Genomic DNA, 18,948 nt, shown 5'->3' with positions numbered 1-18,948 from the left:
GAGATGAAACGGGTAGTCATGAGGTTCGACCATGCAGTGGACGTCCAAGGAAGACTTCTAAAATTAGAGATAACCGTATTTTAATCCTCAGTAAGCGTGAAAGAAGGTGTACAGCGATAGATATTTGCTCAGAGATAAATAAAACAAGAGAACAACCTGTGTCTGTGACAACAGTGAAAAATTGTCTGCTTGAGGCAGGATTGTTTGGTTGCGTGGCTGCACGGAAACCATTGTTGAAAACTGTACACAAGCAGAAAAGGCTACAATGGGCCAAAATACATAACTAGACCTTTCAACAATGGAAACAGGTGCTTTGGATGGATGAATCTAAATTTGAAAAATTTGGTTCCAACAGTCGCCAATACGTTTGTCACCGCCCCGGCGAAAGGGTTATGAAATCCTGCATAATTCTGTCTGTGAAGCATGGAGGAGGAAATGTGATGGTGTGGGGATGTTTTGGAAATAATCAGGTTGGTGATTTGGTGAAAGTAGAGGGAATACTGGAAAAGAAACAATATCACCGTATCCTTTTGCGCAATGCCGTGCCATCTGAAATGAAGCTGATTGGTGAAGGATTTGTTCTACAGCAGGACAATGATCCTAAACACACCTTTCATTTGTGCAAGCAGTATCTGGAAAGGAAACAACTGAAGAAAAATTGCAATTAATGGTCTGGCCTCCTCAATCACCCTATCTGTCACCTATTGAACTTTTGTGAGAAGAACTTGACAGGAAAGTGAAAGAAAAGACACCAGGTAGTGTGGATGGGTTGTGGCAATGTCGGTTAGAAATGTATAAATACCGAGACTTTGGAAAAATTAACAGTTAGAATGCCACGCATCTTCTTCTTTTTCTACAGCTTTTCCCATACCTGTGAGGTCGCGGGTGCGAAGTGTGTCGCACATGGGGATTTGGCCCTGTTTTATGGCCGAATGCCCTTCCTGACACCAACCCTTCATGGAGGGATGTAATCACTATTGCGTGTTTCTGTGGTGGTTGGCAGTGTAGTATGTTGTCTGAATAGGAAGAGGACGTGTTGGAACAAACACTAACACCCAGTCCCCAGGCCAGAAGAATTAATCAGAGGCGATTAAAATCCCCAACCCGGCTGGGAATCGAACCCAGGACCCTCTGAACCGAAGGACTCAACGCTGACCATTCAGCCAATGAGTCGTAGAATTCCACGCACCTGTAAAGCAGTAATCAAAGCAAAGGGTGGACACATTGATGAACAGGCAGTGCGATTGCTTAAGATGTTTTGATTGTATTTCTAGCTCCCTGTGAATGATCAGTGTAAAGGAAAATCTAGTGAAATGTGTAATAAAACTAGTTAGTTCTAAAAACATAGGTATTTCCATGTTGATTTTCAACAAATAGCCCCTAACCTTCATTGTCAGTGAAAATTCATGGGTGAGTCTAAACATTCTGAACATTAGTGTCACTTAAAGAGTGAAATACGCATTACTATGAGAAACTGAAACAGTGAAAACAATTTACAACAAGTAACTACTTTGAAGTAAATTAAGATGCTTCAACATCAAGTACGACTTTATTAGAAGACAAGAAGAGTGAACCAGTGGATTTGAAAATTGCACAATTGAATGTGATTGAAGAAAATACTTGTGAACAACGTTGAAATTGCATTGATGTACCTTGGAGCAAGTATTTCAAAGCAGCATTTCTGGACAATGAATTTGGTTTTCCGGGTGAGGTTTGCGACAGACTTTGGTTTATGAAAGACGTGACATTGGCAATGAAGAGTGAAAACTTCATTAGTATATTGTGAGAAGTATTTTCCACATTCAAATGTAGAGAGATTTTACTTTAATTTGTATGTTGTTCAGTACAACTATCCCAACACATTGAGCAATTCATTTATTAATCTTACTTTTACTCATAATATCACTCCCGAACTATTAAATTACGTCTTTTATTTCTCATATCACAGACCCATACTACACTGAGTTATTAGCCACATTCCAAGTGTACCACGTTCTACTAAATAAAATGTATTATCCACATAATATTTGTCTTTTATTTGTAATAAGCAAGTCTACGAAACCATCAAAACCCTGTGGCCGTTACAATAGTGACAGACTCCTGCCAATGCCAGCATCGCTCATACCTCAGACACTTTCATATCGTCAAAGCCAAGAATAAGACTAAGACAGGTCTTGGAGTTATCTTTATAGTTTAGAGCCTACCATGTACACATAATTATTTTTTTCTTTTATATGCAATTAAATAATAAGATGAAAAATAAGTGATTTCAAATCCTTTACAATAATTTCAGACTACTACTACTACTACTACTACTCCCATTGACCTCCTCGTTGTAGAGAGAAAACTTAGGCATTAAAGGGGTGCAACTATATCTGCTGAAGAAAAGAAAGCCTCGAGGAACCAACTCGTACTAGACTGGCAAGACCGATGGGATGGCACAACCGATGTTGGCCAATGGACAAAAAAGCTAATACCCAACATAGGAGACTGGCTTAAATGTAGACATCGGCAGGTAGAATACTATCTGTCGCAGATCCTGACAGGACATGGAAGATTCGGCGTGTACGCCATGAAGATGGGAAAGATGCAGGGAGATGGTTGTCGGTACTGTTCTGAAAGGGATACAGTAGAACACACGTTTTTCTACTGTGTTCGATGGGAAGAAGAACGAAGGAAAGCCTGCTAACAACTTGGCCGACAACTCACGCCAGGGAATCTGGTTCAGATTATGTTACAGAGCCCGTCTGCCTGGAACACAGTAAAGGCAATGGCGACAAGCATTATGGGGATGAAGGAAAAAGAAGAGAAAGGAAGAACTTAATAATATACATCACTCCATTCTGATGTCATGCCGACAAGCAGTTCCAGAATGGTCTGAGTGAAGAGGGCAGGGGTTTTTAGTTGGTGGAAATCCGACTCCTACACAGAGTGAAGTCTTTAAAAGATTTTCCCCTGCCATAACAAAAAAACTACTACTACTACTACAGATAAATGTTCCCGGCCATTTCCTAACCAACTCCAAAGCGGAGTGCATGCATACAAACAGTCAGAACTTCACTAAACATTGAAGGACTATTAATTATTTTTCAGCATAGGTTCACTATTATTCTTAACTCAGTTGTCAGGAAACAAATTATTTACACTTTTTGTACCAGGACAGTTTCACGCTGTGAATATTAAGCGGACCCTACACGGTCAGTAATACTGAGTCAATAATACTGACAGTAAGCATCAGTACTGTAGTGACCTTACATGATCATTATTACTGTCAATATTTTCGTCAGTACTAGTGTACTTGCTTACCATTGCGGCATTCTATCAAAATGGATCGTAAAAGACGGGCATGTGTAGCTATCGTGTTAGCACTCTGCACGAAACGCAGTGTTAAACGTAAACGATGGGTTAAAGATTGGCTTAGAAAAAGAGAAGAGTATTCTCATATGAAGTTGTTGTGGGAAATACAATATACTGTGCCCTACTGCACTATAAAGTTCCGTCCAGGCGAAGGCCGGTCTCGAACCTAGAGTACAGTAGTGAACGAACTCTCACAGACGTGAGCTGGTGCACATAGTCTTACCTGAACACTGTCCTCTTCAATCAGCCGGTAGAGCGCTCTTCTCAGGGATAATATGGGTATAATGGGGCAACATAAAGCTCAAACACTAGGACATGTGCCTACTCAGGTAAGAATTCGACTAAATAAAAAATTAAAATAAATATCTAACAGAAAACACCGCTGCATTCAAATTTTAACAAATAGGGATTTATTACATAAACTTGAATTATTTACAAATAAAAGATCATTTCAATATGAGATGGAAAAATGACGCTGAGCCGATGACTATCATTTCACCGCCTTCACAAAAACACGTGAATCTGCAACAAGCATGTAACCATAGTGTAAGTCACGAAGTTTAGAAAGATGGATATCTGCTTAATGACACAAAAACAATGATTCCCTTAAAAATTTACAATGCCTCGCGCCGTCGAACCCCGGTGCAAACAAAATCACCACAAAATGTACAATGACCTGACACGGTCACGAACCCTAGTCCTATGACAGGTAAGGTGTCCAAGATACCTATGCAAACAATATCAAAGATCCAATCAACACATACAAGGGTGTCAGTATAAAATGGGGCAGTGTTAAAATCTTACGTAAAACAGATAGGACATAAAACAAATCTCTCTCTGCTCTCAAACCATGAAGGTCGTTTCTTCCCCTTCTGGCATACTTGAAATACTGCAGACGACCAACACACCCGCCTGTGACGTCAAGCTCAATGACCTCCATTCTCACCCCTCAACTTGCGGCAGTTCCCTTATTTACGAGCTCAAACGGGAAGACAGGCTAAAGTCTTGCCTTTCAAAGAACACATCACGTAGTCAGCTGTTAAAGCCCTCATTTAAATATACCTGGGCTATCTGCCCTTGTCTCCATACTTCAGCAATCTCGCTCATCTTACTTATGCCTCTCATGGGCTAAATCCTGGTGCTACAAAACACTAATCATTAAGCGATCGTCACATTGCCATACTTGGCATTTCCAAAATATACTCAATAAACTCTCAATGGTTGGGCTCTCTCAGGCCGACTGCAAATCTTACTTTTGCCTCTTATGGGCTCCAATCTCTTAATACCTGGACTCGCTCGCTCTATCAATGAATCTGGGTGAATTACTGGTCACGACTTGGTCATAATTAAACACTTCTACGTCTGCAGAAACAAATGCCTGAATGTGATCTAATAAAAGTACCTATCTGTAGACTAACCTCCTATGCCCAACTGAGTTCGATCAGACCCTTACACAAACATGTACTTCAAAATAACGCAATCAAAATGAACTATAAATTCGCTAACAAGGACTCTACAAATAACATCTTCCTTAAAGTACGGGGTTCGAGTTTGAGGCCTAGCTCTATATTACAAGGGAAACTCTCCTATTAACACAAATATGCTGACTGACGGCCCCCATATTCCTATCTAAATTTAAATGACATGCTTGAAACAGAATTGGAAAGCTCTGACCTTAAAATAGAAGACATAGCGGAGCGGCCATCCCTGTGGACCACTGGATCTACCACATTCTGATAGACTGCCGGGCTTGCATCAGATACTGTTGACCATTTGGAGACATTCTTGCTGGTGTGGCGTCTTCGTACAGCTCCCTCTGTAGTCGGAAGGTGTCCTCTTCGATGTTGTGCTGGTCAGGTGCTCCCAATGTTCCTGGCTCGATGCCCGTTGTTGTGTTGGCTTCAGCTCCTGGTTGTGGCTTCTTTGGAATGATGCTGTCAAACACTCGTTCTGACTTGATGCTGGGGTAAATCTTTGCAGAAATAGCAGTACAGGTAGTCGGTGTAGCTTGAAGACAAAGCGTTGTTCTCAGGACCAACACGCCGTATGACGATTCGTTCCTGCAGCCTCTCGGTCTACGAATGACCCTGATATGCCCTGGCGGCCTTAATTTATAATTCCGGGTGGCGTCATCAAGCCACTTGGCTGCGTGCAATCTTAGCGTGCCCGGGAAAATTTTCCCGCATTAATTATCATGAGCGCAACTTAGCGAATGCATTAATTAATGCAGCCCTAATGCCTATCAAAATAAAGCAGATATAATACAGGTTGCAATTCTTGTCTCAAATCCAATGCAACTCTTCTGTAACCAAAGATATTAATTTATTTCATTCTTCCCTCCTAGAATAAGTTTAGCCGGGAACTGGAAAGCGTCCACAAGCTTCATCAAGAGGCTTCGCTTTGGACATAACTCCTTCTAATGGGTTCTGGAGATTTCTCATAATGACGCTCGCACTCACTTCACATAAGAACGCTTCTTCTGGCCCCCTTTATGACATATACTGTAAGACATCGGCTTCGTGGGTGGCCTAGTATTATTCCACTATCCAATACTCAAATTGATATAATTGCACCAATGAACAGAATGGTTCATAGCCCCCCGTGAACGACAAAATAAAATTTTGTTAAGAATTTTATTTTCCCAAATTCCAAGATCATTTTCTCATTGCAATTATATCTGCTGTCAATATTCAAAACTTCAGGGCATGGGACTATCTTCAGCGACAGACATGATAGCCTCCCTATCCTTCCTAACTTGGTAATAGGCATCCAGCAGAGCTAGAAATCTCCGGTGGTTACTCTCGCAGTCTTGACACTCCGTTTCTTTGCGCTGCTCAGATAGCTGTTGCTGGTCGCCTGGAGAAATCATATTCACTTCTTCTTCTTCTTCTTCTTCTTCACCATTGGGTATCTCTGGTTGTTCTTCTTCGCTGTCATTTCCATCTTCTTCCGGAATGATAACCTCCTCTCTGGCAATATTTTCGGTCTCTTCGTCCTCAGGTTCTTCTTCCTCTTCTTCGCCTCCTTCTTCTTCTTCTTCTTCTTGATTGTCTAATTGATATTGGCCGGGTTGGAAAAAGGGCTTAAGGTTTGATGAGTTAAAGACCTGAGTCACTGTAGCGTCCAAGCTTTGGACCTTGTATGAGTTATTTTCATAACTATGAATTATTCTATACGGTCCAGTGTATAGCTCAGCGAACTTATGGTAGTATCTCTCTGTAGGGTTAGAGACAGTGGGTGTCTTAACTAACACTAACTCGTGATCTAGTTACGGATCCCTGTTAAATTCATCTTAAATTCTCTTCATTCGTCATGATGTTCAATTAATCTAATTCATAAAATAAATTTATAACTACTGGTTATCATCAGTTTTCTATTTACAATACTACTTATATACAGTGGTGTTTATCTAAATGGCTCTTCTATTTGCCAAACTTACAGAAGTTCCCCGTCTCACGGCCATTTCGCAACTTTCTTCACACCCTGTCTCATTCATGCGGCCTTCTAGCCTGCAGAGGTTCCTGGCACTACGTGTTTGTTTCCTTCTGTAGTTAGAGAGGTTCCCTCTCTCTGTTCCACTCTTTCTTTTGTGGAGTAAGAGACCTTCCTTTCTCTCGGTTTTCCAGTCACTTTTCTTCCGCCTTATTTCACGACATGCGGAAAGCCACCTCTTCGCAACAGCACGTTTTCTCCTCAACTGTTCCACGTAGCTTCTCGGTTCAAGAATTCGTCCCTCTTTCATATCTTCTTTTCGCCGCTTCTTCTTTCTCTTGATGGTTCCAATCTTCCACCTACGACGTATTTTCACTTGTTTCCCGAACCAACCAAACTGGTATCGGTATTTTTGGTTCTTCTTGCGTCTCTTGTATGACTTAGTTCTCTTTCCTTCATTTCGCTTCGAATGCTGGTTATACCATTGATCGTCTCCTTCATTAACGGCTGCTATTTCTTGAAGATATTTTCCAACCGTTTCCCTTTGATTATTTTGTGCGTCCCCGTTCGGGTCTCCAATTTCTATTTGTCCAGAAATCCCTTTAACGTTGTTCGCTATTTTCCTTCCTATATCATCGGCCTCGACCTTGGATACTGTCACACATTCCAGACTCTTTTCTTCCCCCGCAGAATTTACGAGGTATTCGCCCTCAGACGTCGTCGCGTAGTACTTGAGCTCGGCCCCTTCTGACCGGACTATGGCTATGTTGCCGGATCTCTGCACAATGTGATTCTTGAACTGCTCTTCTTCTCCTTCCTGTAGCCAAACCAAAGTTGCCGTTTCCCCAGCTTCCTTGCTTATTGTGTCATTCAATCCTTCTTCTGAGGCTACAGTAATATTCTCGTTTCCTGGTGTATCTTCCCTTTCTGCTTCTGCCTCCTGAACCATTGGACTGTTTGTATCAGATTGCTCCATTCGCATCACTTCATTTTCGGGCGGTTCAACCGGTGAATCAGACTGCTGAACTTCTGTGATAATTTCCTCCTCGGGCACCTTATCGCCGACTTTACCTTCCTTATTCTCTTCCGTGGTTTGCTCTTTCCTCCCAACTCCTTCTCGAGTCCTCGCCTCCATACTGTCTTCTACTTTCTGCTCTATTTTTTCTAGCCTCGCTTGCGTATGGTCTATGCGATCTATTGCTGCTACCAGGTCTTCTTTAACGGTTCTCAGTTCGGACTGGGTCTCCTTATCTTTTTCTTCCATGCGCTGTTCTATTCCCTCGATACTATTCTTCACTTCCTGAATTTGCTTCTCTACCGTTCTGTGCGATTCTTCCATCTGCTGACTCAACTTCTCGGTCGTGGTAACACAGCACAGCCGTACATTTTCTATCTTGGTATCTAATTCTGCTATGGTATCCCTAGTTGCTTCATTTTCAGAGGCCAATTGCTCCAAACGAATGCTAGTGTGTTCCCTTAGCTCGGTTATTTGGTTAGCTACCCGTGTTTCGGTGTGTACTACTCGTTCGGTCACCTTTTCTTCGCACTCCGCGATTTTCTCCGTAAGTTGCTCGGTTACGTGTACTTTAAGTTCTTTTATCTGATCCGAGTTCCTAATTTCTTGTTCTTTAAATTGAGCACTGACTTGGTCGTTCAAACGTTCCCCGTTCTGAACCAAGAGCTCACTATTCCTATCCGCTTGTCCTTTAATAGCTCCTACCTCCTCTTTAAGCGCCACAAATTGTTCTTTCATCTGCTCTTTATCCCTAGTTTGTTGTCCTTGAATAATTCTTAGATCCTCTCTAAGCGCCACAAAATGTGCTTCTCTTTTGGCACCCTGTTCTTTTATCTGCTCGCTGAGTTGCCTCAGCATCTCTCCTATGTCTACCGACATTCAACTCACTTATTATAAAGTCCGGCGGGAAAAGCCGCTCCGTATGTCCTCGATTAAATTTCAAATACTATAAATTTCCTACTCTTTCTAATTTATCAACATGTTCCTACTGCTAAACTCTCGAACTTTCAAAGCCTAAATTGGCTACCTCAATCTAATATCATGTCATTCAAACATATGGTAACCGTCAGTACAACACTATGATACAAAAATATATACACAACACAAACATAGAATTCTCCCACACAATGTCATAAACCAGCAAAAACTACCACATGCACAAATCCAAGCGATCCGATTATACACCTGTAAAACACAACACCTTGCATGTCAAATCCCCGCACGAATATCATCCATCACTCCCAGAAAACCACACAATCAGCACATCCTCGCTAAACACCACCCACAGCAATATCCATAAACTAATGGTAAGATCAAAGACAGAACATCACAAAATACCTCTCTGAACTGGCAGTCATTCAACCTCACAAGTTTAACAACATACTCCAAATATATCACCAAGCTAACAGTACAGATCACAGACCAAACTTGGTATACCAGCACAACACGTAATTGAATGCAGCTGTCATAACATATGCCTGAAATCAAGTCTTGCACGACCTTTATTTACCAAAATATCAGGTCCTGCCTTTATAGATACACATAATGACCTATAGCCCTATTTCATGGGGAAAATCAACAAAATACCACTTGGTTGTGTGAGCTCGTTTACACAAATATCAAGCATCACCTGACGGCATAATAAAATAAGCTGTATGACCCTCCTTACTGCAATATCGGGTCCTCAGTTAGCCACACCAAGTTCACAATGTAGACAAAGGCGCTCTGGTCCCTTTTACTGAAATATCGGGCCATTCGTTACTCGTCGTCATTAATACCATGGCGCTATGGTTAGCCCTTTTTTCAAAGTTATCGAGCCCCATCGTTGCTTGGTCATTTATACTATGGCGCTATGGTTAGCCCTTTACGGTATTTCGGCCACCACGTTGCTCGGCGCCATTAATACTATGGCGCTCTGTTTACACTGTCTGGGTAGCCCTCATTACAGCAATATCGAGGCCCCACGATGGCTTGCGCCATTAATACTATGTGCCCTACTGCACTATAAAGTTCCGTCCAGGCGAAGGCCGGTCTCGAACCTAGAGTACAGTAGTGAACGAACTCTCACAGACGTGAGCTGGTGCACATAGTCTTACCTGAACACTGTCCTCTTCAATCAGCCGGTAGAGCGCTCTTCTCAGGGATAATATGGGTATAATGGGGCAACATAAAGCTCAAACACTAGGACATGTGCCTACTCAGGTAAGAATTCGACTAAATAAAAAATTAAAATAAATATCTAACAGAAAACACCGCTGCATTCAAATTTTAACAAATAGGGATTTATTACATAAACTTGAATTATTTACAAATAAAAGATCATTTCAATATGAGATGGAAAAATGACGCTGAGCCGATGACTATCATTTCACCGCCTTCACAAAAACACGTGAATCTGCAACAAGCATGTAACCATAGTGTAAGTCACGAAGTTTAGAAAGATGGATATCTGCTTAATGACACAAAAACAATGATTCCCTTAAAAATTTACAATGCCTCGCGCCGTCGAACCCCGGTGCAAACAAAATCACCACAAAATTTACAATGACCTGACACGGTCACGAACCCTAGTCCTATGACAGGTAAGGTGTCCAAGATACCTATGCAAACAATATCAAAGATCCAATCAACACATACAAGGGTGTCAGTATAAAATGGGCCAGTGTTAAAATCTTACGTAAAACAGATAGGACATAAAACAAATCTCTCTCTGCTCTCAAACCATGAAGGTCGTTTCTTCCCCTTCTGGCATACTTGAAATACTGCAGACGACCAACACACCCGCCTGTGACGTCAAGCTCAATGACCTCCATTCTCACCCCTCAACTTGCGGCAGTTCCCTTATTTACGAGCTCAAACGGGAAGACAGGCTAAAGTCTTGCCTTTCAAAGAACACATCACGTAGTCAGCTGTTAAAGCCCTCATTTAAATATACCTGGGCTATCTGCCCTTGTCTCCATACTTCAGCAATCTCGCTCATCTTACTTATGCCTCTCATGGGCTAAATCCTGGTGCTACAAAACACTAATCATTAAGCGATCGTCACATTGCCATACTTGGCATTTCCAAAATATACTCAATAAACTCTCAATGGTTGGGCTCTCTCAGGCCGACTGCAAATCTTACTTTTGCCTCTTATGGGCTCCAATCTCTTAATACCTGGACTCGCTCGCTCTATCAATGAATCTGGGTGAATTACTGGTCACGACTTGGTCATAATTAAACACTTCTACGTCTGCAGAAACAAATGCCTGAATGTGATCTAATAAAAGTACCTATCTGTAGACTAACCTCCTATGCCCAACTGAGTTCGATCAGACCCTTACACAAACATGTACTTCAAAATAACGCAATCAAAATGAACTATAAATTCGCTAACAAGGACTCTACAAATAACATCTTCCTTAAAGTACGGGGTTTGAGTTTGAGGCCTAGCTCTATATTACAAGGGAAACTCTCCTATTAACACAAATATGCTGACTGACGGCCCCCATATTCCTATCTAAATTTAAATGACATGCTTGAAACAGAATTGGAAAGCTCTGACCTTAAAATAGAAGACATAGCGGAGCGGCCATCCCTGTGGACCACTGGATCTACCACATTCTGATAGACTGCCGGGCTTGCATCAGATACTGTTGACCATTTGGAGACATTCTTGCTGGTGTGGCGTCTTCGTACAGCTCCCTCTGTAGTCGGAAGGTGTCCTCTTCGATGTTGTGCTGGTCAGGTGCTCCCAATGTTCCTGGCTCGATGCCCGTTGTTGTGTTGGCTTCAGCTCCTGGTTGTGGCTTCTTTGGAATGATGCTGTCAAACACTCGTTCTGACTTGATGCTGGGGTAAATCTTTGCAGAAATAGCAGTACAGGTAGTCGGTGTAGCTTGAAGACAAAGCGTTGTTCTCAGGACCAACACGCCGTATGACGATTCGTTCCTGCAGCCTCTCGGTCTACGAATGACCCTGATATGCCCTGGCGGCCTTAATTTATAATTCCGGGTGGCGTCATCAAGCCACTTGGCTGCGTGCAATCTTAGCGTGCCCGGGAAAATTTTCCCGCATTAATTATCATGAGCGCAACTTAGCGAATGCATTAATTAATGCAGCCCTAATGCCTATCAAAATAAAGCAGATATAATACAGGTTGCAATTCTTGTCTCAAATCCAATGCAACTCTTCTGTAACCAAAGATATTAATTTATTTCATTCTTCCCTCCTAGAATAAGTTTAGCCGGGAACTGGAAAGCGTCCCCAAGCTTCATCAAGAGGCTTCGCTTTGGACATAACTCCTTCTAATGGGTTCTGGAGATTTCTCATAATGACGCTCGCACTCACTTCACATAAGAACGCTTCTTCTGGCCCCCTTTATGACATATACTGTAAGACATCGGCTTCGTGGGTGGCCTAGTATTATTCCACTATCCAATACTCAAATTGATATAATTGCACCAATGAACAGAATGGTTCAATACCGAAGCAGAAGATTATCGGAACTATCTCCGAATGAGTGAGGGTACTTTCGCAAAATTACTAGGAATGGTAGAGCCTTTTCTAATAAGGCAAAATACAAACCTGCGGTGCTGTTTATCGGTCGCAGAGAGATTAGCGGTGACATTGAGGTATCTTGCAACTGGTAGACATTTTGAAGATTTAAAGTTTTCCGCTATAATGTCACCAGTTCCGATCAGCACAGCAGTCGTGGAAACATGTGAAGTATTGTGTTACGTTCTGCAAGAGCTCATAAAGGTAAGACATTCATTACAAACATTTGTTTATTATAAACAGAAGTTACAGAATATCAGGTCTATGTTTTGTCTAATAATAATAATAATAATAATAATAATAATAATCAGGAACTGAACAGCATTCAAGTACATAGTAGGCTATTATCCAGAATATTAAACCTAGTCCATTCATTCCCCGGCAGGTTTAAAAGTTGTGAATAGGGTGATCATATTTCTGTCTATAGGAACGTCTTCAGATGTTTCAATGTACTGAACTTCAGGTTGGGGGCTCGGAACATGCACCGAAATACTTGGACTTGCAGATGTAGATGTAGAACACGATGGAGAGTATATTGTGTCATATGAATGCCTAGTGTTAACATTCATTTGCACTGAATTATTATTTAAGTTACCCAACCTAGCCTCAAATAGAATGTCACTTATTGCCTTTTCGGCGTACAATTTTTGTCGAGGTTCTAATTCTTTCAGTTGCTGTGCCCATACCTTTGCTAGATTATATTCTTTGTCATCGTCATTTGAGGGTCGTGACAAGTAGTCACACGCTAAAGCAAGCAGTTCGTTTTGTTTGGAAGCCTTTCCTTGAACTCTCCGCTTTTTAATTGGTGGCTGCATTTTATTTATTGATGACATGGATGTTGTAGGGGTAGGTGATGACGTCATCGGGCCTGTTTCAACAGGTGACTCGCGTAGATCATTTGATGATTCATGCTGGGCCCCCTGAAAATAGACAGGAATGATTGCTTAAACTGTGCTTTATGTAAACACGTGTTTCATACTCTACCCTCTGAAAGTAAAATTAGACCTACTCTTGCAAAGTGTGTATCTATCATTATTTATAATGCAATATATAAAATTGTTAATATTATTAAAGAGCATGGTTGTAGCTGGGTTGAAACAAAAATTATTTTAAGACTAGGAAGGAAACTTAAACACATACTACATGTACATTATTTCGTTGTTTCAGTTGCCTTCAACACATGAAGAATGGAATCGCATTGCACATGGTTTTGGCTCACAATATCAGTTTTGGAACTGCGTAGGTGCCATCGACGGAAAACACATTGCTATAAAGAAGCCTTCTAATTCTGGGTCCCTGTACTATAACTACAAGGGATTCTTTAGCATTGTACTCCTGGCAGTGGTTAATGCAAACAAGGAGTTCATCATGGTAGATGCTGGCATTAATGGACGCATATCAGATGGAGGTGTGCTTTTCCATTCTCAATTTGGTGAATGTCTCCAGCATAATACTCTAAACCTACCAGAACCGTCGACACTGCCATATTCATCCGACAAGCACCCATTCGTGTTTATAGCCGACGAAGCGTTTGCCTTAAATGTGCACCTAATGAAACCCTATTCACAGAAAACATTGAATGACGAACGGCGGCAATTTAACTATCGCCTTTCTCGGGCGCGAAGTGTAGTAGAAAACACTTTTGGTGTACTGTCAAGCAGATTTGGAATCTTTCAAAAGTCTATATGTCTCGAGCCAAAAGAAGCAGCCATAATAACAATGGCCTGCTGTTATTTACATAATTTTCTTGTAAAAGAAACTAATCAAACCTATTTACAATCAAGTGCTACTGAAAACCCAGGTGAATGCACACTTTTAGAACTGGGAGGTACTTTGAATAGGAATACCTCGACAAATGCCAAGACAGTAAGAGACAACTTGTGTAAATATTTTTGTAATGAAGGGAAGCTTCAACAAAAGGTTAACAATGGTGTATGTACCGAAAAGACCCTTGTACAAGTCCGTACTACAATAACCACACAAACATAACTATGCAACTTAGTGGTCTATTGAAAACGAAGATGGAAGGTATGCTATTGTTATACCATGTTCCTTTCATTTACAAATGTCGCAATGGAGGATTATGTACCACAATGTGGGGCATATTTGCCATTCTTAATCTATGGAATGTACATTTTAAGCACTTGCATCTTGGTTTTCCACAATGACAAGGTTGTACAGGTATACTTTATAGACAATGTTCTGACATGCAGTCAACAATCAAGTTACAGAGGTTTGTAAACATTAGTTTCATACACGCTGAAAAGACTCGGACTTTAACAGGGGTCTGTTTGGAACTTATACCTGTTAATGAAATTAAATGGTGTGCCAGTATTTAATATAATACGAATAACACTGTACTAACCTCCTGTGAATCCTCTTGCACGCTGAGCACGGCAGGAACTTCTGCTTTATTGAGAAACTGAAGCGCATAAAATACCCACGACGATGGTTGGTATATATCATCTGCCCCAATCCCTGAGCGTTTTGATTCCACTATCTTCTTTAATTCCTTGCGATAATTTGACCGTAAAGTATTAATTTTTTTCCTCACATCCTCACGGGTTGCATTTACTTTTAACTTCGAGTATACAACCAACAGTCTATCGAGCGCCCTATTCCGTTTATTTTTATTCATGTACTCTGGGTTGGAAGCATCCCACAGTTCTGGCAGCGTTTCATACAGCTCGATAAACTTTTGCAATACCTCGCGATCAGCTGGCTGTTCCACAGGCACCTCTACTTGGCCTTGGTTAGAAACACAGCTGCCGTCCATCGCTGCTCCGTTAATACTGAGAGAAATAATGACGAGCGCACTCACACGGTCAGTATAACTGTCAGTATCCCCACCACTCTACAGTACTGATGCTCGCAGATCAGGAAATCCGGATCTGCTTCAGTACTGGCCTTCATTCCATCATTCCAGTCCACACGCGGTCAGTATTACTGTCAATATTTTTCGGTACTGACAGTATTACTGACCGTGTAGGGTCTGCTTAAGACTGTATCCTCATCTTCACCTGAAAAACTTGCACTAGATGATCTTTCATCATCAAACTCTAAATATTCATCATCATTTGAACAGTCTAAACCTGTACCAGCACATAATTTCATCCCTATCTAAACACGTACGTTCAATGGGTACCGCCATCTTGCCGACTGCATGGCTCTTTAAACATTGTCAGGAAATCCAAACAAAAACTTAAAAAATGAATAATCAAAAAGAAATGTGACTATCTACTGTGCAATATCATCCACAACAGAATTCGATGATTCGATGATCTATCCCAAAAATGGCACTAACATTCAGCCTGCGACTAACATGAGATAACTTGGGACCTGTCCACAATGCTCAGCCAGGCAAACAGGAATTTTCTCAACTCGTATGCATTGTGTGAAAGGTGAAGGCAGAAAATGGGAGCGTGAAAAAAAAAAAAAAAGACACTTTTATCCACTAAACTTTACACAAATGCATACTGTATATAGAACAAAGTTGTTTTTGGACATCAGAGTGATTTTTCTACATATTTTGCATTTTGCAGGGTATGTTGTCCAATAATAAAATAAAATCTGCTCAAGAATTCACATGCAAATGATGACAAGAATTAAACAGCTGTAATATCTAAGGAGAAGCTCACCCTCTTGTCTGAATATTCGCAACAACACGGAAGTCATACTATCTCGCAGACCCTCTACTTGTATGCGGGACTTTACCACATCCACAGGAAATATGATAGTCCAGAAGATCATTCCTCCCACTGCTCCTGCTATCATAGTACGAAATGGGCCTGAAACATAACAATATACATTTAGTTCTCCTTAGAGTGGTTTCAGACCCCAGAAGAGATGTTGGGATCAGATTTTCAGTATGTGGCAGGTAATTGAAAAATGTTCTGCAAATCTAGAGGAGGCATAATGAAAAAGAGTGCCAAAGGGAAAGATGTTAGCCATACAGAGGAATTCTGGAATTAAAGGTAGATTATTAGAAGCAATGAAAGGCATTTATGTTGACAACAACTGGCACACAGTGAGAATTTATACTAGAATGAGATCTTGGTTCAAGGTACTTACAAGGCTGTAATCTTTCATCTTCGTTGTTCATAGCATACAGGTTCGATTATAAAATGGGAGCGAGGGATTCAGTTACGTGGGAATGTGGTAAGCCTGCAATCTAATATTTTAGAACCTGCAAGTAGGTGCAATGAGTATGATATGAAAATTAGCTTTTCCAAGACTACAGCGATGTCAGTACGGAAGAAACAGAAGAAGATTGGATATCAGGTTGGGAATGCGAATCTGGAACGGGTAGATAATTTCAAGTATTTAGGATGTGTATTCCCCCAGCATGGTAGTATAGTAAGTGAGATTGAATCAAGGTGCAGCAAAGCTAAAGCAGTGAGCTTGCAGTTGCGATCAACAATATTCACAAAAGCAATTTAATATAATGGAATCCACCTTTTCAATACATAACTGTTGCACATAGGTTATGTTACAACATTTTAATTATAATGGTACCGGTTTCGACACGTACACAATGTCATCATCAGCCATATATAAACCAAGCAAGTGAATAGATATTGCATATAGAAACAAGGCACACAGATTAAATAAAATTCATATAATGTCACATTTAAAATAGTTCGTGTAAAATGTCTAAAGATAGCTACGCGTTAGCGGCGTATCAGTCTTGACCTGAGGCACTTTCTGTGTTTTTTGCTATGATGTAATAAAAGTTTTTGTGAACACATTAAAATCTTATTCATAATAGGTACTGAGGAATAGTCTGATCACTGCTGGTAGCATGGTCTTCTTAGGGCATTAGAATGTACATGTAAGTCCTATTGTATTGTGTAGGACCGAGGTTCCTCGGTTCAAGCGGAACGTAAAACCTAGAGAAAACAGAGAACTGATTTGAGTCTGGAGTTCTGTAGAGGGCAAGTCAAATGAAGCATGGATGTAGAAAATCAAAGGATGGAGACTCACCTTGCTGCAGCGTGCTGGAAAGTTTACACTATGGAGAGGAGTTGACAACTGAAGCAGGTTTACGGGTAAAGGTGGTTGGGGGAAATATATCTAGACTCCTTAGAACATACAATAATCGATAATATTTTGGTCTAGATACGTCGATGACACTTTGGTAATACTTGATGATAGGACTACTAGTGCTAACACCACCCTTGACAACCTTAACAAAATAGATCCAGATATTAAATTTACCCTCGAGTCGGAATCCAACAAACAAAATTAACTTTCTAGACCTTACAATAAACAGGCTCCCATCTTCCCTAACATACAGTGTTTATAGAAAACCCACACAAACTGCAATAACCATAAGACAGGATTCCACACACCCACATACACACAAATGCGCTACCTATAACAGCATGGTCAACCGCGCATTTAAAATACCAATGTCAAAAGCAAACTTAAAGAAAGAACTAGACACCATCCGTTCCATTGCTAAATCTAGGTAAATTCAGGATATCTTATTCATAAGTTAGAAGTAACAGACATGAAAGCAGCAAGAATGACTGCTGGTACAAACAGGTGGGAACAATTTACAAAGGTAAAAAATTGAGTGTATCCTCTTAATTCAATACATCATATAATTCCATCATTAGATGGAGTAAACAAATTCAAACATGTTTCAGCTCGTTTTGGGCCATCTTCAGTGAAAAAAAGGGGAGGGGTTGAAATAATTTACATAATACAAGCTAAAAAATTCCAAAAAACATAATGAAGGAACAAATGAAAAAACAAAAGAGAGACATGACGGAAACAAAATTGGCACAATATACAATATTTACATCATCATGTGGAGCTAAAAACAACTCGCTGCGATAAAATACAGTGAAAACAGGGGTTAATACAAAACAATTGAAACTTAAAACTGTGTTACCTAAGAAGAACAGAAATGAAACCAAATGATACAGATGGAAATGAACAATAAGTGCACATAGTGAGGTTGCAGACCTCTTAGTTTATAAAATATTGTTTTTGTAACATTTCAAAAACAGGATGAAATCACTGCATCGAAAATTCAGGGCGAAAGTCTGTCTTTGTTGAGACACTTTCACATCGAATGGCTAGGAGGGGAGCGGGAGCGAAAAAGTTTGAGAAACCAAGCCTGAGATAACGTGGGTGGGGAAAACAAAAGTTACTTCATGGGAAAAAAAAAAGTTTGAGAAGAACACCAAGGAACTTCAGAAACATGAATAACTTACCAATTTCATCTTTAGTTTTTCCAGGAGGTGTAAGCAATTCTCTAGTGCCCTCATAGCCACCAAAGAAGAAGAAGTACCCAGGCATCTCCCGAGCAAGTGTGGAAGTTAAACCTCTGAATAATCCTGGAATTCCTTCCTGTTGGATGATCTTTTGGGTCAATGAATAAGGACCTAATTTTACCTAATGCAATATTAAAAAAAAAAAACACCATTTAGTGGGCTGCAATATTATAATGGAAACCAAATATTGATTAACAAAAGCTCTAAAGCCCTATACAGAATGATAGGAACATGTGATAAGATAGACAAAATGACAGATCAGTATCAGAAGAGGGCGCAGCAGAAAAGGAGACAAGGATAAACATGAAAACACAAAGGGAC

General features: G+C 40.6%; 1 protein-coding gene across 5 annotated transcripts in view; it reads right to left on the bottom strand.

Moving 5' to 3' along the window:
* The window catches only part of LOC136857330 (mitochondrial ornithine transporter 1), a 161,132-nt gene that overhangs the window by 17,861 nt on the left and 124,323 nt on the right, over positions 1-18,948 (bottom strand). For 4 of the 5 annotated variants that reach the window (XM_067135926.2, XM_067135923.2, XM_067135922.2 and 1 more), the window contains 2 exons: positions 18,568-18,748; positions 15,982-16,131 (listed from right to left, as the gene is read on the bottom strand). In XM_067135926.2, coding sequence (XP_066992027.2) covers positions 15,982-16,131; positions 18,568-18,748 — 331 coding nt within the window. Of the gene's footprint in view, positions 1-12,605; positions 13,264-15,981; positions 16,132-18,567; positions 18,749-18,948 lie in introns of those variants that run through there. The other variant, XM_068225139.1, reaches the window with a different exon arrangement.

Source organism: Anabrus simplex, chromosome 1 (assembly GCF_040414725.1).
Source record: "Anabrus simplex isolate iqAnaSimp1 chromosome 1, ASM4041472v1, whole genome shotgun sequence".
Taxonomy (NCBI): domain Eukaryota; kingdom Metazoa; phylum Arthropoda; class Insecta; order Orthoptera; family Tettigoniidae; genus Anabrus; species Anabrus simplex.
Note: the sequence above shows the minus strand (reverse complement) of the source record. Positions and strands in the feature narration are given on the sequence as shown.